The 20,537-nt window shown below is 45.4% G+C and overlaps 1 protein-coding gene across 2 annotated transcripts in view; it reads left to right on the forward strand.

Annotated features, from left to right (window-relative positions):
- Positions 1–1,372: 1,372 nt before the first annotated feature.
- Positions 1,373–20,537, forward strand: part of PPARGC1B (PPARG coactivator 1 beta) — a 99,856-nt gene continuing 80,691 nt past the window's right edge. For both annotated transcript variants that reach the window (XM_083182024.1, XM_083182023.1), the window contains exon 1: positions 1,373–1,496. In XM_083182024.1, the coding sequence (XP_083038150.1) occupies positions 1,425–1,496 (72 nt within the window). In that variant the 5' untranslated portion in view covers positions 1,373–1,424. The remainder of the gene's footprint in view (positions 1,497–20,537) is intronic.

The raw sequence follows: 20,537 nt of genomic DNA on the forward strand, positions 1-20,537 counted from the left end.
CTGTTACATCTGCCCCACCTGCAGTGCACATGGTTTTGTCCATCTAAGAAGGAATTTGCCTCTAAGAGTGAACTAGAATAAGGGCCTGACTGAGGACACAGCAAACTTGGCAAACTGGGAATGTGCAGCAGTTCCACTCTGTCCCTTACACTACATGATGTGGCGACAACTTCTGTAATCGTATTATATACCATTGCTATTGTCATAATCTGAACCACTTGCCAAGAGGATGGGGGTTTCTTTGCAACCAGTAACCACCCTGCATTTGCCTATAGGTTTGGAGATTGTAAGCTTGCAAGCATGTGGAGCTGCCGAGAGGGGAGTGGGTACTAATTACCCGGGGCCGGGTTTCCTGGGGTCCGATCCCCCCCTTCCACCTCTGTCCCTCCCAGCCAGCAGCAGCACACACACCTAGGGAATGTGCTGTGCATGAGCGTCTCACTGACAGCGTGAGAGCTCATGCTGAGCCTGCTGTCAGCACATGCTGCAGGTGTGCGCTGCTGCTGCTGAGGTGTGTGTGTGTATGTGTTGGGGGGGGGGGGGGATGACAATAGCGCTCCCCCCTTGTCTTTAGAGTGTTTTTTTCAACCCCCCCCCCAAAAAAAAAAACATTTTGGGGGCGTGATTTAATTGCAGGAGGTGGCCACGCCTCCTGCAATTAGGCCACCCCCCCCCCGCGCCCCCCGATAATTTTACCTGGGCTCGGCATACCTCTCGGTGGCCCTTCTACCTCTATATTGGTCTGTTACTATCTAGTTTACTTTATCACGGTCACCAATTGTAAAGCACAATGGAATTTGCTGCATTTTATAAGAAACTGTTAATAATAATTACAAGGAACCCTTTGCTCTCCACAACTTCTGAGCTGGTCTGTGTTTAATCTTATACTAGTTAGACATCTTCCTCTGTAAATGTGTGATCTATGAAAATGTGCAAATCAAGAAGTGCAGCTAGCCCAAAGCTGGATTTGCGGTGCACATTATGCAATTTGCACTTTGGAAGTAACCTGCAAGGTGTCTGCTTTTGGCAACAGTGCGGTTCAGGTATCCAATGTAACGTTTGGAATCATTATGTTAATAAATCGTCCCTTTATAATGCCGTTGGTGATAGCAAGGCCAGAGGTCTGGAAGCAGGGATGCTCTATCAATATCTTGGAAGAGGCTCTGCAACATCTAAAAGTTTTAAACTCTCTGACGTGTGTCTAACAGGAAAGGTGCTGAGGAGAAGCCACTGCGTCCCTAGGAGAGCAGTCAGCTAGCAATGTGGGACAAAGGTCTGCAGCGTGCACTCCAATCCCCAGGCTGCTGTCAGTGCGTTCCTCCCATCCTAAACCGGGTGCTCTCTCCCCTCCCCTTTGCCGGCTTCCCTCCTCCTCCTCACTATTCTCTCTCATCTCAGGCTGCTGGCAGCAGCACTTACTGAAGATGGCGGACTGCAGCACACTGCTGGATGAGGATCTGGAGTCTTTCGTATTCAGTTACCTGACTGACAGCCCGGTAAGAGGCGCCCCCCGGGGAGACAAGGCCAGGATGCTGGGACTGGTGACCAGTAGGCAGTGCAGTGGCACCCCTGTTTTTTCCTCACACCCCCTTGTTCTGCATCTGCTGTCACATAAACTGCTAGTGATCTTTTATAAACCTCTGCAACTTATCCCATGTGCAGAGCTCTGTCCTCACATGCTCTGAATGCCTCCTGCTATGCTTCCTCATCTGATCCCCATTCAGTGCATGCTCCGCTATCCTCTGCTCACGTGTGCTGCTTCCCATCTCTGCAGCTGCCCACCCTGTACAGTAACCTGGTCCCTGCTGCTGCTGCTGCCCACCCTGCACAGTAGCATAACCCCTGATGCTGCCCACCCTGTACAGTATCCTGGTTCTTGCTGCTGCCACCCTGTACAGTAGCCTGGTCCCTGCTGCTGCCCATGCTATGGAAGTAGCGAGATCCCTGCTGCCCATGCAATGGTAGTAGCGAGGTCCCTGCTGCTGCAGCCTCTCTATAGCCAGAAGTATGAGCGCTGCATACCCTGTGTCCCTGCACCACACTCCGTGCCCCTCATACAGTTCCCCGGGCTCATAGTACCCCCTGCGGAAACCCTCGCCCTGCAGTGCTGTGCTAAGACCGGGCATAGGTGATCCTTCCACAGCTCTATGCCCCGGCGCAGACACGTGGAGCAGGCATAGTAACGGGTGCCCACGCCGGGAGCACAAGCCTGGGCTGAGTGTGGGGTGAGGGCAGTAGCACGCCGGTGGCATACTGTGTGCCCAGCTAGCAGTCCCCCCGTACATGCGGCGGCAGGACGTGGTGCATGAGCTGGAGGGGGCGTGGAGCTGGGCCGGTCCTGCTGCTTATGGAAGTGTCTTATATAAATGTACTTGTGTAATGCCTGCTGCAGCTGATCCATGTGGCGTGCACATGGCGGGCAGACTATCTATATATATATACAATTATATACCCTGCTTACTATTACACATCTACTCCGTACCCAGCACCTATGTGGCACCGGGCAACCAAGCGATGCTGGCACGGGCCGGGGTTTTACATTCATTTACAATGTAAATGATAAATGGCGCATGTGCCTGTCCATGTGAGCGTTGTGTGATGTAATTACCATCTATTGTAATGTATGTTATATATTGCTGTTGTCTGCGCTATCTGGTGCCATAGTGCAGCTTCCCTTGTTACTTCCTGCACACAGCTACAATTTCTCCTTCCCCTGCCCAGTGCCTATAGCTGTCAGGGATGGATAATGTGTGGGGTGGGGGGTCCCTACCAATAACACTGTCCATATGGTATGCTGAAGATGATGATAATTATAATAATAATAATAAGTCCTATTGCAATATGTAAATACTCCCAACATGTAGTGATGTCATACATTTCCACCATGATGTATTTAGCTGGCGACCCAGGCATTGACAAGACAGTATTATATAAACCCATAGATGTTGGGGCTTCTAAAATCACACTATAGTGCTCCCAGTTCACATGCCATAGTGCCCCATCACTGGTGATGTACATTAGCAATGTGTCAAGGGGTATGGGTCATAGGGTCGACACATGAAATAGGTTGACATGGTCATTAGGTTGACACAATTATTAGGTTGAAAAAGGTCAACATGAGTATGTGAATCTAAGTCGACATGGAGACTGTATAAGTGTACTGCGTCCCCGTGCTTCGGGCACGGTGCCCCCCCCCCCCCAGGAATAACGCATGTCGACCTAAAGACTGTTGACCGAATGCTTGTAGACCTAGTTACCTCATTCCGTGTCAAGGCCCCCTGTGTGTTGGTTCCCCTGGCGACTAGTCTATTGTTAATCCATCAATTACTGATTGGTAGATAGATAGCTATAGATATGTTTATTTTAGGTTGATGTCTATGTATTTATACTAGTTATTACCAAGCTCCTATATGATATTTATAATACAGTATGTCTGATAAAAGGTACAGATTTCCTAACTATACAACCTGACTATTGGTGTAATATCTACATAATCTATATATGCTGTATGTATATGCCCCGTCAGGTAGGTGGATGCTGAATGAGGTCATTGTTCCTGACCCTTATATAAATCTATACGTCACTCCGCAATGTAGTGGCAATAATATCCCCAGGTCTGTGCTGTGTTACTGTAGCAGAGTGTTAGTCATACAACTGGGCTGTCAGTTTCATAACAGCCGCAGAGTAGAGCTTACAAAACAGATCTGTACTGGGCATGTGTGATATGCAGGATGCTTCTGGCTATTATTGGTACAGAAGTCTTGCTTTATTGACATGTAGAATGGATAGTGAGTGACTATGCTGCATGAATCATCTCCAGCAGGATTGCAGTAGCACAATCCAGATAACATCTTGCAGGATCTAGATTGATTTCCCACATGAAGTCTGTTTTGTAAGGCTCACTGGAATAAAGAATAAACTTGACCCAGAAGAAAATAACGTCTGTTCAATCTGTGCTTGGCTTCCTTACGCCTAACGCTAAGGAAAATTGAATCACAGTCAAGGTGTTTTGACACCAGAGGAAATGGAAGATGAGAAATTTCCTGAATTTCAAAGTTTATCTCCCAGTTAAGAAGTCGATAACATGTTTCACTTCAATTGCATTACTGCTGCTGGGGAAATCACAAGCCTGCGCTAATGGCGCTAAACACAAGATGTAGCATCTGTTTCTAGGCAATTTTTTAAGCCAATATTTCCTTTCAGAAATGGAACAAATATAGGTACCACTTAATGGCGGGCAAAGTACTTAAAGCTTGTAGTGCATTTTGTTATATATTGTTGCTATATAAATAACATTATTTTTTCTACATGTACCGTAGGTATAGAAACTATGACTGTGGATTATCAGTATTATTGTTAACTGGATCTTTGACCCAATAATCAATTAAGTTTTTTGAATAGTACTTGTAACATATATTACAATCCTGATAATTGAATTTTGACGTGAGTGTGATAACAAAAAGTTTTATTTGCCGACTATTGACAATTTTTGTATTATATTTCTCTGGAGTTAACCAATAGAAGCTTCTATTCACATTGTCCCTTTGAGGGATCCAATCAGATCCCTCCCAGCACCTTCATGATGGCCGTGTCATTCTTTACATGCACAGAAGGACTCTTAGGTCCAAAACCCTGAAGTCCTTTTATCACAAATGTCCTTTGTGACGCTTCTAGGTACATACATACCAGTATTGTTACTCCCATGATACAGTGCTTGACTGCCACTCACTTTGCAAGCACGGTTGCAAAGCCATCATGTGTAGTCGCTTTTTTAGTCAGCCTATAACTGCTGAACTGCAAAAACATCAGGTTTGTGCATAATTCTAAATCAGGCCCAATGGACACAGGGAAGCTACTCTTCTAGTGTGTACACACGGTAAGATATGCCTTCCGATGTTGAAGATATAGTCAACATCGTGTCAGCATCGCATGCAGATTGCAAGTGTTTTAACCCTTACGATCTGCTTGCGATCCCGATGCACGTTCACGTATCGCAAGGCAGATAGTCTTGGCTGCATTGATTATATAGTGCAGATCTGCACTATATAGTCAACATTGTGCCACTGCATGCATGCCAAACTATGCGAGTCACAATACAATCTGATTGTATCGGGACTCGCATAGCACGGCATATCTGCCGTGTGTACACACCATTATTCATATTGAGTTTTGATCATTCATATCCTTCAGGCAGTTCTGTTGTAGTTCAAGATATCGTGTTATATTTGGTTAGCCACATGGGTTAGCCTGTGTGTATCCAAATAGACAAATGTTTTCTATTATATAAATACCATATATACTCGAGTATAAGCCTACTTTTTCAGAACATTTTTTATGCTGAAAAAGCCCCCCTCGGCTTATACTCGAGTATATACGGTACCTGGTAATAAAATAAATAATATTATGATGGTGATAACATGTTCTGTCTCTATGGTACTCTGTAGAGTAGCTGTTTTTGTATTTCTAGATATTGCCTTATTTTTACTGTAGCAATGATTCTGTAACCTGGAAAACTTGCAAAATAACATTTGGTTTGGGGATATGTGGAAACCAGAAGTTTTACTTCACTTAAACTTGACCTGAAAGAAAGGTCATTATTCTGTCTGTCTGTCTGTCTGTCAACCCTCAGGCTGGAGACTCCTCTATTACAAAACAAACACTCCATGTAATAATGGTGATTAAAGTTCATGTATGTTGTGAAATGATAAATCTATAGACTGGGGTCTCATGAACACCAGTGTTAAGGGCCCTACATACGCAGAGATTTGTGTCAGAGATTCATAACGGGAGATTCAGCACGAGAGATTTCCCTTAAACTGAATTTTTCAGATAATGAGCCACACACACACAGATTTGTGCCAGAGATTCATAATCTCTCATGCTGAATCTGCCATTAATTAATTCAAATCTCTCACAGAAACTTCAGAGGAATAAAAAAAAAAGTATTCAAATGTAAATAAGCCTTGGAATAAAGCCTGGGGGAGTGTCACCTGTCATCGGTGGCAAAGTGGCAACACGGGCACACTGCAGGTTACAGCAATCAACTTCCTGTACAGCACAGGCACACTGCAGGCTACAGCTACTCACTTCAGGTACAGCCCGTGGCAGGTTTTATGTGAATAGTGTCTCGGGTACAAACACGTCACACATGTACCTGCAATGTCATAGAGTGTGGGAGGAAGGGAGCTGGGCATCTCGGAAGATGGGAACAGGGGTAGAGGGGTGCCGGGCCTCTCGGGGAGAAGGGAGCTAGGCATCTCATGAGAAAGGTGCTCAAGGCCGGACAGAGCCCCCCCCCCCCCCATTACACAGTCCCCCACCTCATATTAAATCCAGTACATACACCATTATATTACATTATTCGCGCCCCCCACCCATATTACAGCCAGTACACACACTGCATTACATTACATTACACACAGCCCCCTTCCCCTATTACATACTCACCTGGCAGTGTTGCTGCTCCTTCCAGGGAGGCAGGCACCTGGCAGTGTGGTGGAGGAGGCAGCAGCTGACCGCAGGCAGAGGACCACAGAGAGCTGGGCCTGATGGACAGATTGGGCCTGCCCTGCTGCTGCTGCTGTGTGTGTGTGGTGGGCGGGGCCAGCCTCCGGGAAGCAGAGCTGCCAGCTCTGGTCTCTGCTCCTCCCGATCAGTCACACAGAGTGACTTCCTCTCAGCAGCTCAGCCACCGCGGAGGCCGGCTGCAATGTTCTCTCTGCAGGCCTCACTGTCCACCTCTATTTCGGGACTCGTGCATGCGCATTGCGCCGTCCAGATTTTAATAGAGGGGTCCCGAAAACCGAGAGGATACAGGGGGTTTGCGGGGGAGCTGGAGGCTCCGGTGAAAGTCGGGAGCGTAGGCAAGCATGAGCCTCCTCCCACTCCCAGGCCACAGTGCACAGTGTCAGTGCCTGCCTGGCCTGCCCTGCCCTGCTGAATCATGCAGCCCCCGCCTGTGCTGTCAATTGCCGACCTCACATCAAGATGAGATCCACCTCATTATAAAATAAAAATGTCCAGGGCCCCGCACCCAGTGCGCTGCTACAAGATGCGGCCTCGCCTCCTCCCGCCCGCTGTTCTCTGAGTCCCGGAGAACAGCAGGCGGGAGGAGGCAAAGCCACATACAGTAGCAGCGCACTGGGTGCGGCGTCAGCGGCAGGCGGGGACCCGGGACTCACTGGACACGGACAGGCTCATATTTTTATTTGATTGATTAATAACACCATCAACATTGTACAGTGTACAGGATCCTGGGGGGGGGGGGGGGCGGCGCAGTGAGTGGACACACACTCGGAGAGAGCCAGACTCTCGGAGGAGGCGGGGCCGGGCCACTAGCATCCAGCAGTGACAGTCGGAGCGGAGGCAGATGTGCGCCGGGTACCGCAGCCCTCAATGGCTCATCCCTGCCTCAGGACAGGCTACAGCAGCGGCGTCCGGTGGGTCAATGGGGCGGCGTGTTGGGACTTCAGGGCGGCGTCCAGCGTCGCTCAGAAGGCCCTGCTCACATCCGTGGCCACAGATGAGCAGGAGCTTCTGAGCGACTGCTCTAGATTGACAGGCAGGTCCGTTCTGAATCCTGGCCAGATTCAGAACGGCGGGGGCGCGCATGTAAATCGCTGTGTGGGCTATACACACAGCGATTTACATGCGTTTTCAGGGATTTTCTGAGTCATATGTTAAAATCGCTCAGAAAATGCCTGAAAATTGTGCTGTGTGTGGGGCCCTTTACTATGGGCGAGATGTACTAAGCCTTGAAGAGTGATGAAGTGGAAAGTGATAAACCTCCAACCAATCAGATCCTACTGTAGGGTACACCCCAGGACGATTAGGACTCAATCCCATCTATCTGGATCCAATTCCAAACGATTGTATGTAGATTGGGCATGTTTAGATCCGATTCCAATCCCATGTGCGTCCCCGCTGTCGTTTGGTCGTTTTACAGATGCTACCTACCCGATTGGATGCAAATCGTTAGAAGATCATTAGCACAATCAGGATTGTTCTGGTATGTACCAGACATACCTGTTATTTTTCAAACACAGTCTGTGACCTGGCAGCTAGTTGCTGATTGGTTGTTTATCACTCTCCATTTTTATCACTTTTCAAGCTTAGTACATCCGGCCCTATGAAACATTAAGAACCAGATTACTGTAATGAACCAGATTACTGTGCAGAACAGTTGATGACTGCAGAATGTATGAAACTGGTACTGCTGGTATCTGATACAGATTAAGGAGGAAAAATACTGTTTTTTTTTTTTTTGCTATGTTGATTCTGGCTTTAGATTAAAATATGATTGCAGCTGTCGCAGTTGTGAAGGCAATAAAATGTATATGTATAATTATGTAATTGCAGCAGTTTAAATTTAATGTTTTTTTTAATCATGATTTTCAGAGTTCTTGTGTTTCTGACCCTTCTCAGGTGGAATGCTTATTGCTTTTCTCAGCCCTAAAGGCAATGTAACATGCAATAAGATTAGGAAGCGAGTAGATATATAACTTGGCATGTTAATCCTTCCTCTGCTTTGGCTGTATGGATGTTGGAGAAGTAATTAAATAGCCTAAGCCTCCTGATAAAATATTATTCAGTGCACACTTGTGGTCAGCAGCCTGTGTTTGGCAGGTATTGTTTAAGCAGCAATGTTGTAACACAACAGAGATAGTGCTACACGCTCTGATGCAACTGATAGTAGCTTCCTAGAACAGTCACATGTTTGCTGTTGTAAATTATAAATGGGAGGCGTATTGCATGATAGCTGCTGACGTCCCTCATTACTACTTAACCAGCCCTCTTTACTTCCACCCCCTCCTTACAACCGTCTCTAATATCTGAATGGAGGCACAGAATATACTTGACTCATTGAGTAACATGAAGGACATACGATAGGTCAAAGCAATGTATTTCCGCGCCCACTTGTACTCTGCTCCATTCCTCATACTGCAGCAATAGTTTTTATTAAGGAAATAAAGTGTAATTTATGATGGCTTATCGAGGCCACAAATAAGTTGACGTTACTATGGTATATATTATGCGTTATTAGCGGTTATGTCTTTTTTAGTTTAGAGTAAATAATTTGCAGAACTAATTTAACCCAACATTATGGTACTTTTCCACTTTTTATATAGTATGCTATAGAATATTTTACATTTGCAATGTATATTTGTAAGAGCAGAAGTGATGGACTTGTATCTCTTATATATTTAGACAGATTTGTCACTCATCCCCTGTGTGTATAACATTCCCGCCCAGCGTTCTACACAAACCCGCCCCCCCCCCTAGGGAAAAGACCAGTGTGATACACACCACCACCCCCTTGACATCACCTCCCCCCAGCCAGGGCTACAGTACACTCTCACCATTCGCGGATTCGCGGCCCCCTAGACCCCCACTCCCGTGATTCGCAGGCGCCCCGCACCCCCCCCGCAATCCCCCCCCCCCAGCGGACCCCCGCTCCCGCATTTCACGGACCCCTGTGATAATGTGGGATCCTGTACCGCCACAAGAAGGTGCCGCCCCTAGGTGGGAAATCCGGCCCTGGCTGCCGCACTGCAGGTTCCCCCACTGTCAGAAGCCAGAAGTGTCCCCACGGTCCTCTGCACCAGCGCCACAACTTTTATCAATGTCTTGCCCACATACCACTATTATACAGCCTCCTGCTCTCATGCACCCTCACTCCCTCCCAGTGGGAGGAGACACTCACCCACTGTCGGGAGCTGCATACTGTTCCCCACCCTCATGTCCCCCATTTCAAATCATCGATGGTTTATGGCAGATGTTGAATACTTTTGCCATCGATGTGGGAGAACCAGATGGTTTCCCTACATCGATGGCAAAGGATAACCGATCAAGTTTCAAATTTTTTTAAGGTGCCGGGACACGGAGCATAGCTCTGCATCCCCACACCCGGAGATCCCGCCACCGAGTTCTGATTGACCCACGGCCTATTCAGTCAGATATAATGGATGACCATCGATAGCTACAACAATCGATGGTTATCCAAGTAATATTTTACTACTACCGATGGCGGGGTGCAAAATCGCCATCAATGCCAACCATCGATGGCGTCTGCAACAATGGCCATCCCTACTCTGCAACAGCCAAAAACCTTTACTACCCCTGATGCCTACACAACCCTATCACTGCCCTGCCTCCTGTTCTCCTGCCCCGTAGCTTCCGCCAGTGGAGACCCCCTCACCCTGCGTTGCCCACATTCCCCTATCATGCTTTAGCACCCAGCCTCCTGCTCTCATGCACCCTAACTCCCACCCAGTAAGAGGAGACACTGACTCACTGCCACGCTGGACCCTCACCCACTGGCAGATGCTGCAGAGTGTCCACCACCCTCCTCTTTAGTCCCACTTATGCCCACTCACCCCTATCACTACCCAGCCTCCTGTTTTCCTGTGTCGTGACCTCCGCCAGTGGGGATCCTCTGACTCAAAAACACCCTACTATACTATTGCGCGCACACACACACACACACCTAAACAACACGCAAACACCCCCCGACCCCACACCCACAAATGTCACTGTATCCTCCACACTATCAATGTACATCTTACTCTGTAACCGCTTTTTAATTAAACAAAACAATGCACACCCCCTTCCAAATCATATGTTCTCTATTTAACACATTTCGCCTATAACTCAAGTTGCAATAAAGGCCATCTTTCATACAATTCTAACCATATTTCTCACAATACAAAAGTTCACAAATTAAGGGGGCGCAGCCCCTTATGCCGGTGTGAAGAGCGCCCGTAGGGCGCGATGAATCACCTAGTATACCTATATTTTACAGGGCTGGTAATCGGCACTTCATTTGTGTTTGTTTTCCACAGTCATTATGGTGGTGATATCATACTATATATAGTAATGCTTTATGATGATGTCATACAGGAACTTTGAATGCTAGCACTATTCCAGCTAAACTGTCCTAAAAAAGATTAATACATATTCCTTCTAAGGGTGGGGTAAAGAATTAGTGCTCTTAATGCAAGGTAGTGTTTACATTCAGATAGCTTAAGTGCTGTGAATGTCATTAAATTAGCCTTCCCATTCACTTCAATATTATTTATTTGTTACCAATTATTTATATACCTGTAGTGCACACATTCTGCAGTGCTTTACAGTGAATATTTGAACATTCACATCACATGTGCAAGCACAGACATTCATTCTACGGTTAATTTTGTTGGGAGCCAGTTAACCTATCAGTATATTTTTGGATTGTGGGAGGAAACCGGAGTACCCGGAGGAAACCCACGCAAGCACAGGGAGAATATACAAACTGCACACAGAAAGGGTGGGATGTACTAAAGGGAAAATGCGGTAAAACGGGAGTTTTACCACATTTTCATATGTACCAATAACTGTCCGCCCCGTTTTCGCCTGGCAGGGTATCGCCACCCTATAGAAGCCTATGGGCTTCTATCGTCGCCCGCCGTCCGCACGCCCCCCCCCCCCTCCCATCCTCCTTTGATCTCCTCCTCCCCCAGCAGGTGTCACAGCCGGGAGGACATCCGGCTGCAGGGGGGAGGAGGAGCCGCCGGGATGTGACGGAGACCCCCGCAGACCACATCACAGGTATCGCGGGGGTCTCCGTCACCGCAACCCGATGCTAGCCGCATATGTTAGTACATATGCAGCAGCATCGCGGCGGCTGTCAGGCAAAGGGCGGTGATGTATATTAATACATCCCGCCCTTAGGGTCATGGTGGAAATCGAACCCATTACCTCAGCGGTGTGAGGCCATAATGCTAACCATTACACCATCCGTGCTGCCCAACAATATGTCAGAATTCATTAATTCGATCATCCTGATTCTGCGGTGGAGCCAAGCAAATAAACAAAAAGGCACAAGTAACTTTTCACCTTGGCCAAGCAATTTTGTACCTTAGTTAGGGCAGATTTAAAATGTGAAGAGAGTTGTAGATTTGAGAGTGGCATGTCCAAACTCACATCTAAATTTAGGTGTACAAATAAAGCATTTGTAGGCTACATGCAAAATCAACTATGTACGCACACACAATCATCAGTTCCATTTAGTTATAAGGCACAGTGATCCCTATGGCTACTTGGCTTTTCAAATAAAGTTTCTCATGGCAACTTTATATGTGCCAAACTATGTAATCACGTTGAGGCTTCTTTACATTTGTAAGTCAGTTTCATGACACACCTTTCAGGTGGAGCAGTATGCATCAACTTTAACACTGCATATTTGTTGCATTCAAATTTTGCTTGTGCACAGTTACTAGCTTTTACTTGATTCATACCCATGTCAGAATTGGGTCCAATGAGCACTAGTACATGATTTCACCTCGGTGTATTTATAATGGGTGCAATGTGCACTGTGCACACAGGCCCCTGAGTCCCATGGGGCCCACATTGCTCAGACTCTATTGCGCTGTGTAGCGGGTCGCTGCTCCAGCCAGAGAGGAGCAGTGACCTCTCTTAATGCGCTGCTGCACATCTGTATCACACTGTAAAGGATTTTTTTCTGTATTGCTTGCAGTATTTATCAGTTTGCAAATGCATATTAAGGGGCCTTACTATCAATAACCTTTTTTAAATAAATTGATTCATAACCCGCAATTTTGCATAATTAAGCAACATGCTTATTTGTGCTGCAGACTGCAGTCTCCATTAACATCAGTGTGGACTACGGTCAGACCCCTATGTGCCAAACATCTGTGGATGCGTAAACCGCGTTATGCTTTTCGAGGCATATTTGGAGGAGGGGGATCTCTCCCAGTGGCCCTGTCCCACTCTGTCTGACACTATACCCATGCTCTGTGACAGGTTCCGAGGAGGAGTTAATGTGCTGTGTATCAGGCAGTCATGCACAATTATTTTACTTTATTAACTTTTTCTGATTATAAAGGTTTCTATGGTTTGAATGCAATGAAAATAACATCAGATTATTTTCCTTCAGCATTCTTGTGTTTCAGTCATAGTTAATCTTTTTCTGCCCTTTAGTACAGCCAAGTGTTACTTGCCTTAGTGGCAGAAAGTTCATTAAGAACTGATTAACCAGTACATATTCCATAGTGTAGGTCTACACATTTATCAGGAGTTAGATACTACCGTGCCAGGTATTTAGAGAGTAGGTCAAAACTTTAATTACTTTACAAGTGGGATAGTGATAATGCCGGACCTGCAGGCGCTAGTTACCATGTAACACGATTGTAGTAAGCCTTATAAGTCTGCAATGTACACTTCAGGGATTTACATTGTTCTTTATGCTCCAAGTTTATTAGCATGTGACTAACTCTAGGGCTTAATGCTGATGTTTTATTAAATTATATAGCACAGTGGTAGGCAACTTGTGGCTTTCATCTTTGAAACTACACATCCCATCATGCCCTGCCACTGATTTGCAGCATGCTCAAACTGCGCCAAGACATACTGGAATGTGTAGTTCCACAGTGCACAGGTTTTCTTGTAGTTTTGACTGGTGTTAGTACTGTATGTTTCATTCGTAGGCTTTTTGTGGTATTATATTGTCAGAAAAGTAATATTCATCACCCTAATCCACAGGTTCTCAAACTTGGTCCACACAGCGCATGTTTTGACGGTTTCCTCACAATTGCAAGCAAAATAATTAGCTCCACCTGTGGATCTTTTCAAATGTTTCAGTGAGTAATGAATGCACCTGCCCAGTGATCTGGAAAACATGACCTATGTTTGGGGTTCTGAGGACCAAGTTTGAGAACCACTGCCTTAATATAATTGGTAGTATTCAAAACCTCCTGCTGTGAGTTATGTACATAGCAGGATCCGGTTGGGATCCCATCCGTAAAACCCTAACTTAATTCAGACTGTGGGCGGGATGTATTAACATACATCGCCGCCCTTCGCTCTGCAGCCGCCGCGATGCTGCCGCACATATGTACTAACATATGCGGCCAGCATCGAGTTGCGTTGACGGAGACCCCCGCGATACCTGTGATGTGGGCTGCGGGGGTCTCCGTCACCTCCCGGCGGCTGGCAGCGTCCCGCTGCGTCTCCTCCTCCCCCCTGAAGCCGGATGTCATCCCGGCTGTCACACCAGGGGGAGGAGGAGATTTTGGAGGACGGGAGGGGGGGGGGTGCGGACATCGTACAGCGGGAGGCGAAAGAAGCCCATAGGCTTCTATAGGGTATCGCCACCCAGGGGGTGGCGATACCCAGCCTTGCGAAAATGGGGCGGACGGGGATTGATACATAGGAAAATGCCGTAAAACGGGGGTTTTACGGCATTTTCCCTTTAGTAAATCTCGCCCTGTATGTACTGAGGTTAGAGTTATGGACTAGAGGGAGGGTTAGGCTGCAGGAGAGGTTGGGATAGGGGTATGGTTAAATGACTTACTGGGATCTGTCAGGATTTTGACTGTCAGTAACACAGTATCCCATAGATAGAATCTGAGGAAGTTGCACACATTTATACATTTTGGAGGAGATTTATCAAAGCTTGGAGAACCATCAACTGTCATTTTACAGGCAGCGTTTGAAAAATGACAGAGGCTGTTTGGTTGGTATGTATCTCTTAAATTTCTCTGTACAAACTAATGGAGCCTACACATGTAACAATTAAGGGGTATTTTCTAAGCGATCTCACAAGTTTGCTTAAAAAATGCCCCTACATCTCTCCGTGTGATTATTATGATGATAATATAATTGTTTGGCTTTCCAGTGATGAGAGTTTTTTTTGGTGTAAGAAGCAGTGGCTATTTTCAGTCATTTTTTTTTCATCTTGCTGAAACTGTTATATGGTAATACAACAATTATGTTTTAGACCTAATGGCGTTGTAATTGGATGAAGTGACTTCCAATCATGCCATTGTTTTCTCATTTACGTACTATTGCCTGTGACAGAATGCAGCACACGAAGTGGGGGCTGTGTGCTCTGCATACATCACTTGTCTTGGAGAAAACTAGTCTCTTGTTTATAGCTGAAACATGGGAAAGATGTCAGGAGCATAAACACTGAAGTAAACAAATTTGTTGTCTATAAATAAAATACCACAACATAACTCATGCAGTCTAAAGATAAAAGGATGAATAATAAGAGAACTGAATAATATATTTGTAGCGACCCCTTGCTAGGTCTCCCACCATACACATAATATATCACTTAGGCAACAATATGTGAGCTGACTGCTTATGTACAGAAAGACATTACAGCACTATGCACACAGGCTGGTACAGTTCTTTGTAGAAAATCAGTAATGCTGTGGTTACACTCAGTATCATGGTTACAGTCACTTGTAATGGTAATTAGCAGACTAACAGTCCAAGGTTCCTGTGGTTAAGTGTAGTCAAGTGTAATATATATATATATATATATATATATATATATATATATATATATATATATATATATATATGTGTGTGTCAATCATGCATCCAGGCGCACAAAGCATCTTTCCAGAAGCAGTAGGTGAAGCCATTCATTACACATGCGCAACTGTGAAAAACGACACGCCATCTATCAGGAAACACAATAACCCACTGCGATTAGATACAACGCCGCTACAGCAAGTCTCCTTTTCATTTGGGCTGCTAGAAATTGCCGGTTCACACCATAAAAACAGTACTGTTGCGGCTTGAAATGGTACAGGTGGCGGGTATAGACTTGGTGGCTTTGAAAAGTACTGGATAGTAAATTTAGCCTTTAGTATTTACTGTGCAGTGGGAAATATACTGTACTACAGTCATCCCTGAGTAATAGACATAAATGCAGCTTTTAGCATTCTCAGTGCAGTCGGTGCCATTTGTTAAAAGTATAACAATTGCTGTTGGCTCGATGGGCCCGGTTCAGACCTGCTTTCTAGACTGTGTATATATTTGCTAGCGAGCAGGATAATGCATGCCCCCCACTGCCCAAATTCCCCTTGCTACGATGTGAGCGGATGTGTACGCTTACACATCCGCACACATGCGCCTCTGTTCACTATAAAAAGTAAGCCAGGATTTACTTTTTTATTTGAAAAGAGATGGCTAAATTAAGGGCGGGGTGTCATGTGATGTCATCCGCCTTCCCCAAGCATGAGCGCACCCTGATTTTGTGGGCACGCCCATGGAATGCCGTGTGCCCACCCTGGAACGCCCCCTAGCATTTGATGCGGGGACTTGCACATGCTCATTATCACTGCGCATGTGCAGACCCCCACCACCGGGGATGAGACCAAATTCGGACAAGTTGCGAACAGGTCTGACTTGCCCCAATATTCCATTAATAATAAAATAGTGGCTGCTAGTTTTGCTTTGATGTCTGTACACGTTAATATTGTTTTGAACATTTCTCAGAAGACTGGATAGATGTAAGACACAGGCCATTGCGTTTCGCAGAGAGCTCCTTGACATTTCAGCAAGTGTGTTACTTTTAAGGCTTGAAGGCAAAGAGTGTACTTGGAGAGAACAGAATTAATTTGAACTTTGCCGAGGTTTCCAAATGCTCTCATAGATAGGCTAAATAGGCACAAAGTGCAGAACAGAATCTCTAACATTGGCGTTAACTGCTGAACTCTGACACCAGAGGCTATAAAACACAATTTCAATCAAGATTAAACATATCTTTACAGTTACTATTATTATGCACATATTTTAGTTTCTCTTTGTGTTAGTGTGGATGGCTTTGTTACTTTTGGTTTAGTGCTGTATAAAGATCCCCACAGGCATTCATTCTGTTGGCCTCTGGGTGGAGCTCTTCTTATGGAGTCTATGACTATTATTTTATTTTATCTTGCCAAAGACATAAAGGTAGATTGTATGTCTATGCAGCATGCTGTCGGTCAGTATGACAGCTGCCAAAATACTGGCGCTGGCTTCCTGACCAGCGGCCACATCACCAGCACCATAATGCCAATGGAAATGCTGATGCCAGGATCTTGATTGCACGTATGCCGGGGACTTTTAGCGTTAGGGCACGGAGGGAGGGGGGTGGTTAGGTTTAGGCACTGGGCGGTGATGTTGGTTATTAAAAAGGGGGGTTTGAGTTAGGAAACAAGGGGGAGGGTTAATCTGCAGGGGGGGGGGCGGGCTAGGGTTAGCGATACATTAATTGGGGGTCCACGTGTTCAGGTAACACAAGAAATCTGACAAACTCATGTCGACTGTTTCCATTGTGCTTGTCGACCTTTTGATCTAGATACTGTTGACCTAATATACCACATCCGTGTGAGCAACCTCTTTGAGGAAATGTACTACAGTTGAAGATTCGATTATCTGCTTTCTTGGCACCTTATGGATGTTCCCACCAAGAATTTGGGTTAGTCGAGGGGGAGAGCACAATGATGTGAATCACATTATCAAGTTCCTCCCATTGCTATGCAGTGATGCGATTGGTATGTTCACGCAGTGGCGATGAGATCTGCAAATCTTCTAGTATGTCTTCTTAATCATAGATGTTTAAATATAATATCCCTCCTTTCCTACAGTTGAAGCATGGTTATATGCTAATAGGTAACCGATATTTCTTATACTAAAGTTTATAGAAATGGGAGTTTAGTTTCTGCCCCTTTCACACCAGAAGCAAATCAGCGGGTTAAAGCATTTCAACTCAGGAATTTGCTGAAAAACACGGGTTTTTCTTTGGTGTGAAAGGGTCAACACGGGTCTTAAATCCCAGCACTCTGACCCTGCTCTCGACCAGGGTCAGTGAGCCGGGATTTAGGACCCGTGTTGACCCTTTCACACCCGGGTTTTCAGTAAATTTCCGGGATGGAATGCTTTAACCCGGTAATTTGCGGGTGGTGTGAATTGGGGTCAGGCTGCACCCAGAAAAATGCCGGGTAATTGCTGGGTGGCAGGTGTGAAAGGGGTATTATTTCTCATTTCAAGCTGCCACCCAGACACCCGGAGGGCTTTTGCAGCATAATACCCAAATTACTTGCACTAATGAACTGTATTTTCTTTGGAAAGTTACTGCTCACTGTCGTTGCGTTTTTCCTTTTAATAGCCTGTATATCACTAAGCACAGGCTATTTCTGCAGAATGTTACATTATAAACACTGCAGAATGGAGACACTGCAGGAGGCTTCATGCTGAGTGTTGCTATAGCAGATCCTGCAGAAACATTAACATGTCTCGCATCTTTCCTGATCCATCATTACTTGAGCAATCTTTATTTTTTTATTGCTCGGTATTCCAACATAAAGCCGTCTTTGATTTTCTCAATCAGTCCTTAATGGAATTGAATCATGTAAATTTATCGACAATGTGAAGAGCACCTAAATGCTTTGTGACAGCTTAGCATCATCTGTTATGGATATATTGCCATATGAATCTTATACAGATAGATCTTTCTTCTGTGACAGTGAAGGGTATCTGGGGCGGCCCAAGGGTAGCATAAGCATAGTTTGAAGTTAGCCTGTGATAAAGTGGTGATGGTCCTTTTAACAGTTTGATTACCCAGCCATTCGGTTCAAGTTAACTTATTATTTGGGCTGCATGGACATTTCGGGTGAGATTTAATAGGATGAGAGATTCAGAAAGTGAGAGATTTGGTGAGAAATCTCCAGTTTTTTTAAAGCGGCAATCATTTACACTGCAAAATCAAACTGGTTTTGCAGTGTAAATGATTGCCGCTTTAAAAAAACTGGGGACTTCTCACCAAATCTCTCACTTTCTGAATCTCTCATCCTATTAAATCTCACCCTTCATGTTGCCTGCTTTCCTCTTAGATGCATCTCCACCAATATAATGTGCTGTCATTTGGGCAGCAAAAAGCCCATTCATAGCCTCCTCCAAAGACCATAATGTTCTATAATCATTGAACTTCATCATGCTAGTTATCAGTATTTGGGAAATGACAATGTCGACAAATAAACTCTGAACATCAGTTATTTTCAATAAAACTATAAACAATGCAACAAATTTCCCATTCTATATAAAAAAAAGGTTGCAAAGGTTTCTCCCGCATCATCACTGGCGCAGATGCTCATCTGCTGGTATTATTACCTAGTGGATGGCTTTCCATACCATCCTGCTATTGAAAACCGTCGACCCCTGCAAAAATCTATTGGAAGGGCTAAATCGTTCAGTGTGTATGCACTGAGCAATTCTCAGCCCATCGATTTTCCCCATCATGGACAACCAGTCAATATGCACCTTTAGGCTGAACAAGAGCAGAAACCTTGTTTTGTTGCCCCCATAGACTGTTATACCGAATGGGTCAGTATGTTTATATTGTTTAGACCAGTGGTATACAAATGCAGTCCTGCCAGTGACCACTAGAGGCTACTGGACAGACTAAATTACTCCAGAAAGTGAAAGCAAAATGGAGTTTCAAACTTGCTGGATATGGAGAGTGGGAGCTGTGGAGACTGAGATTGGAGATAGGGACTAAAGCCATACCTCCCAACTTTTCACCTGAAGAAATGCGCGAGCGCCCGAAAAGGGGGCGGGGCGTATGCAAATGAGGGCGCGGCTTATGCTAATTAGCCGCGACCTCATTTTCATACGAGAATAGACGCTGTGCGCATGCGCACAGCGTCTATTCTACTAGATTGGGGGGTCTCCCAACTGCCACCCCCCCGCAGCGGGACAATGCCTGCCGCGGGTGGGACAGCGGGACAGGACCCGAAAATCGGGACTGTCCCTCTAAAATCGTGACAGTTGGGAGGTATGCTAAAGCTGTGTACACACGGGGGCGATATATTGCTCAGCAATATATTGCTCAATGTCTCCTCTTCATCAGCAACCAGATATGGTCACTGATGAAACGGAACCTCTGCCAGGGGAGCCACAGAGGGAATCAGCTGGTCCCGGGAGCAAGCTCCTGCGACCAGCGATCTTAAGAAGGCTAAAAACGGGAGTGTGCACCCAGCGATTTATCGCCGGTGCACACTCCAATCGCTGGCAATATGTGTACGCACCTTCAGCCATCATTTTGACAGGCTTTTAACTAGTTCTTTATATCTCTTTATATAAGGTAAAACCTTTTGTATGGTTGTAGGGGTGGCTTAGTTCCAATATATATTTTATGGTGCTGAATAGTCATACAATAGATACTGTTTCTATGTGTTTTCCTGTTATAAATCTTCTCTAGGAACAGCGCTAGTTAAGATTTATATGTATGTAATAACACAGGTGATTACATTACTACAATGCAACTAGGAGATTATACAAATATTAGTCATTTGCAGTGGCAGCTGGCAGGCCAGTCAGTTGTACATATACTGATGGTCTTCCCAGTGGGATATGTGGAGTTCTGGTGTGATTAGCAGACGTGGCCTGTTTTACGAATAGTGATTGCAGTGCACTTATTTCCCTTTTTATGCATTTATGTACTGAATTAAGAAAGGAGAGATCAGAGTTGGTAGGAGATGCCATGGTATTTATTTCCCAGTTATCTTTATCTAGATCTCATAAAAACCCAGGAACAATCATGTTTCACTGCCAAATAAATCAGGCTTCTATATGATCTATGCAAGGCCACAGACCACAAAGCTAATAATCTATCACATGTTATGCTTAACTACTTGGCCTCTAAAGGCCACAGGCACTGAGAACGACCTTGGTTCTATAAAATGTAGGTTATTCATTGAACAAGC

Source organism: Crinia signifera, chromosome 4, assembly GCF_055691185.1.
Source record: "Crinia signifera chromosome 4, ASM5569118v1, whole genome shotgun sequence".
NCBI lineage: Eukaryota > Metazoa > Chordata > Amphibia > Anura > Myobatrachidae > Crinia > Crinia signifera.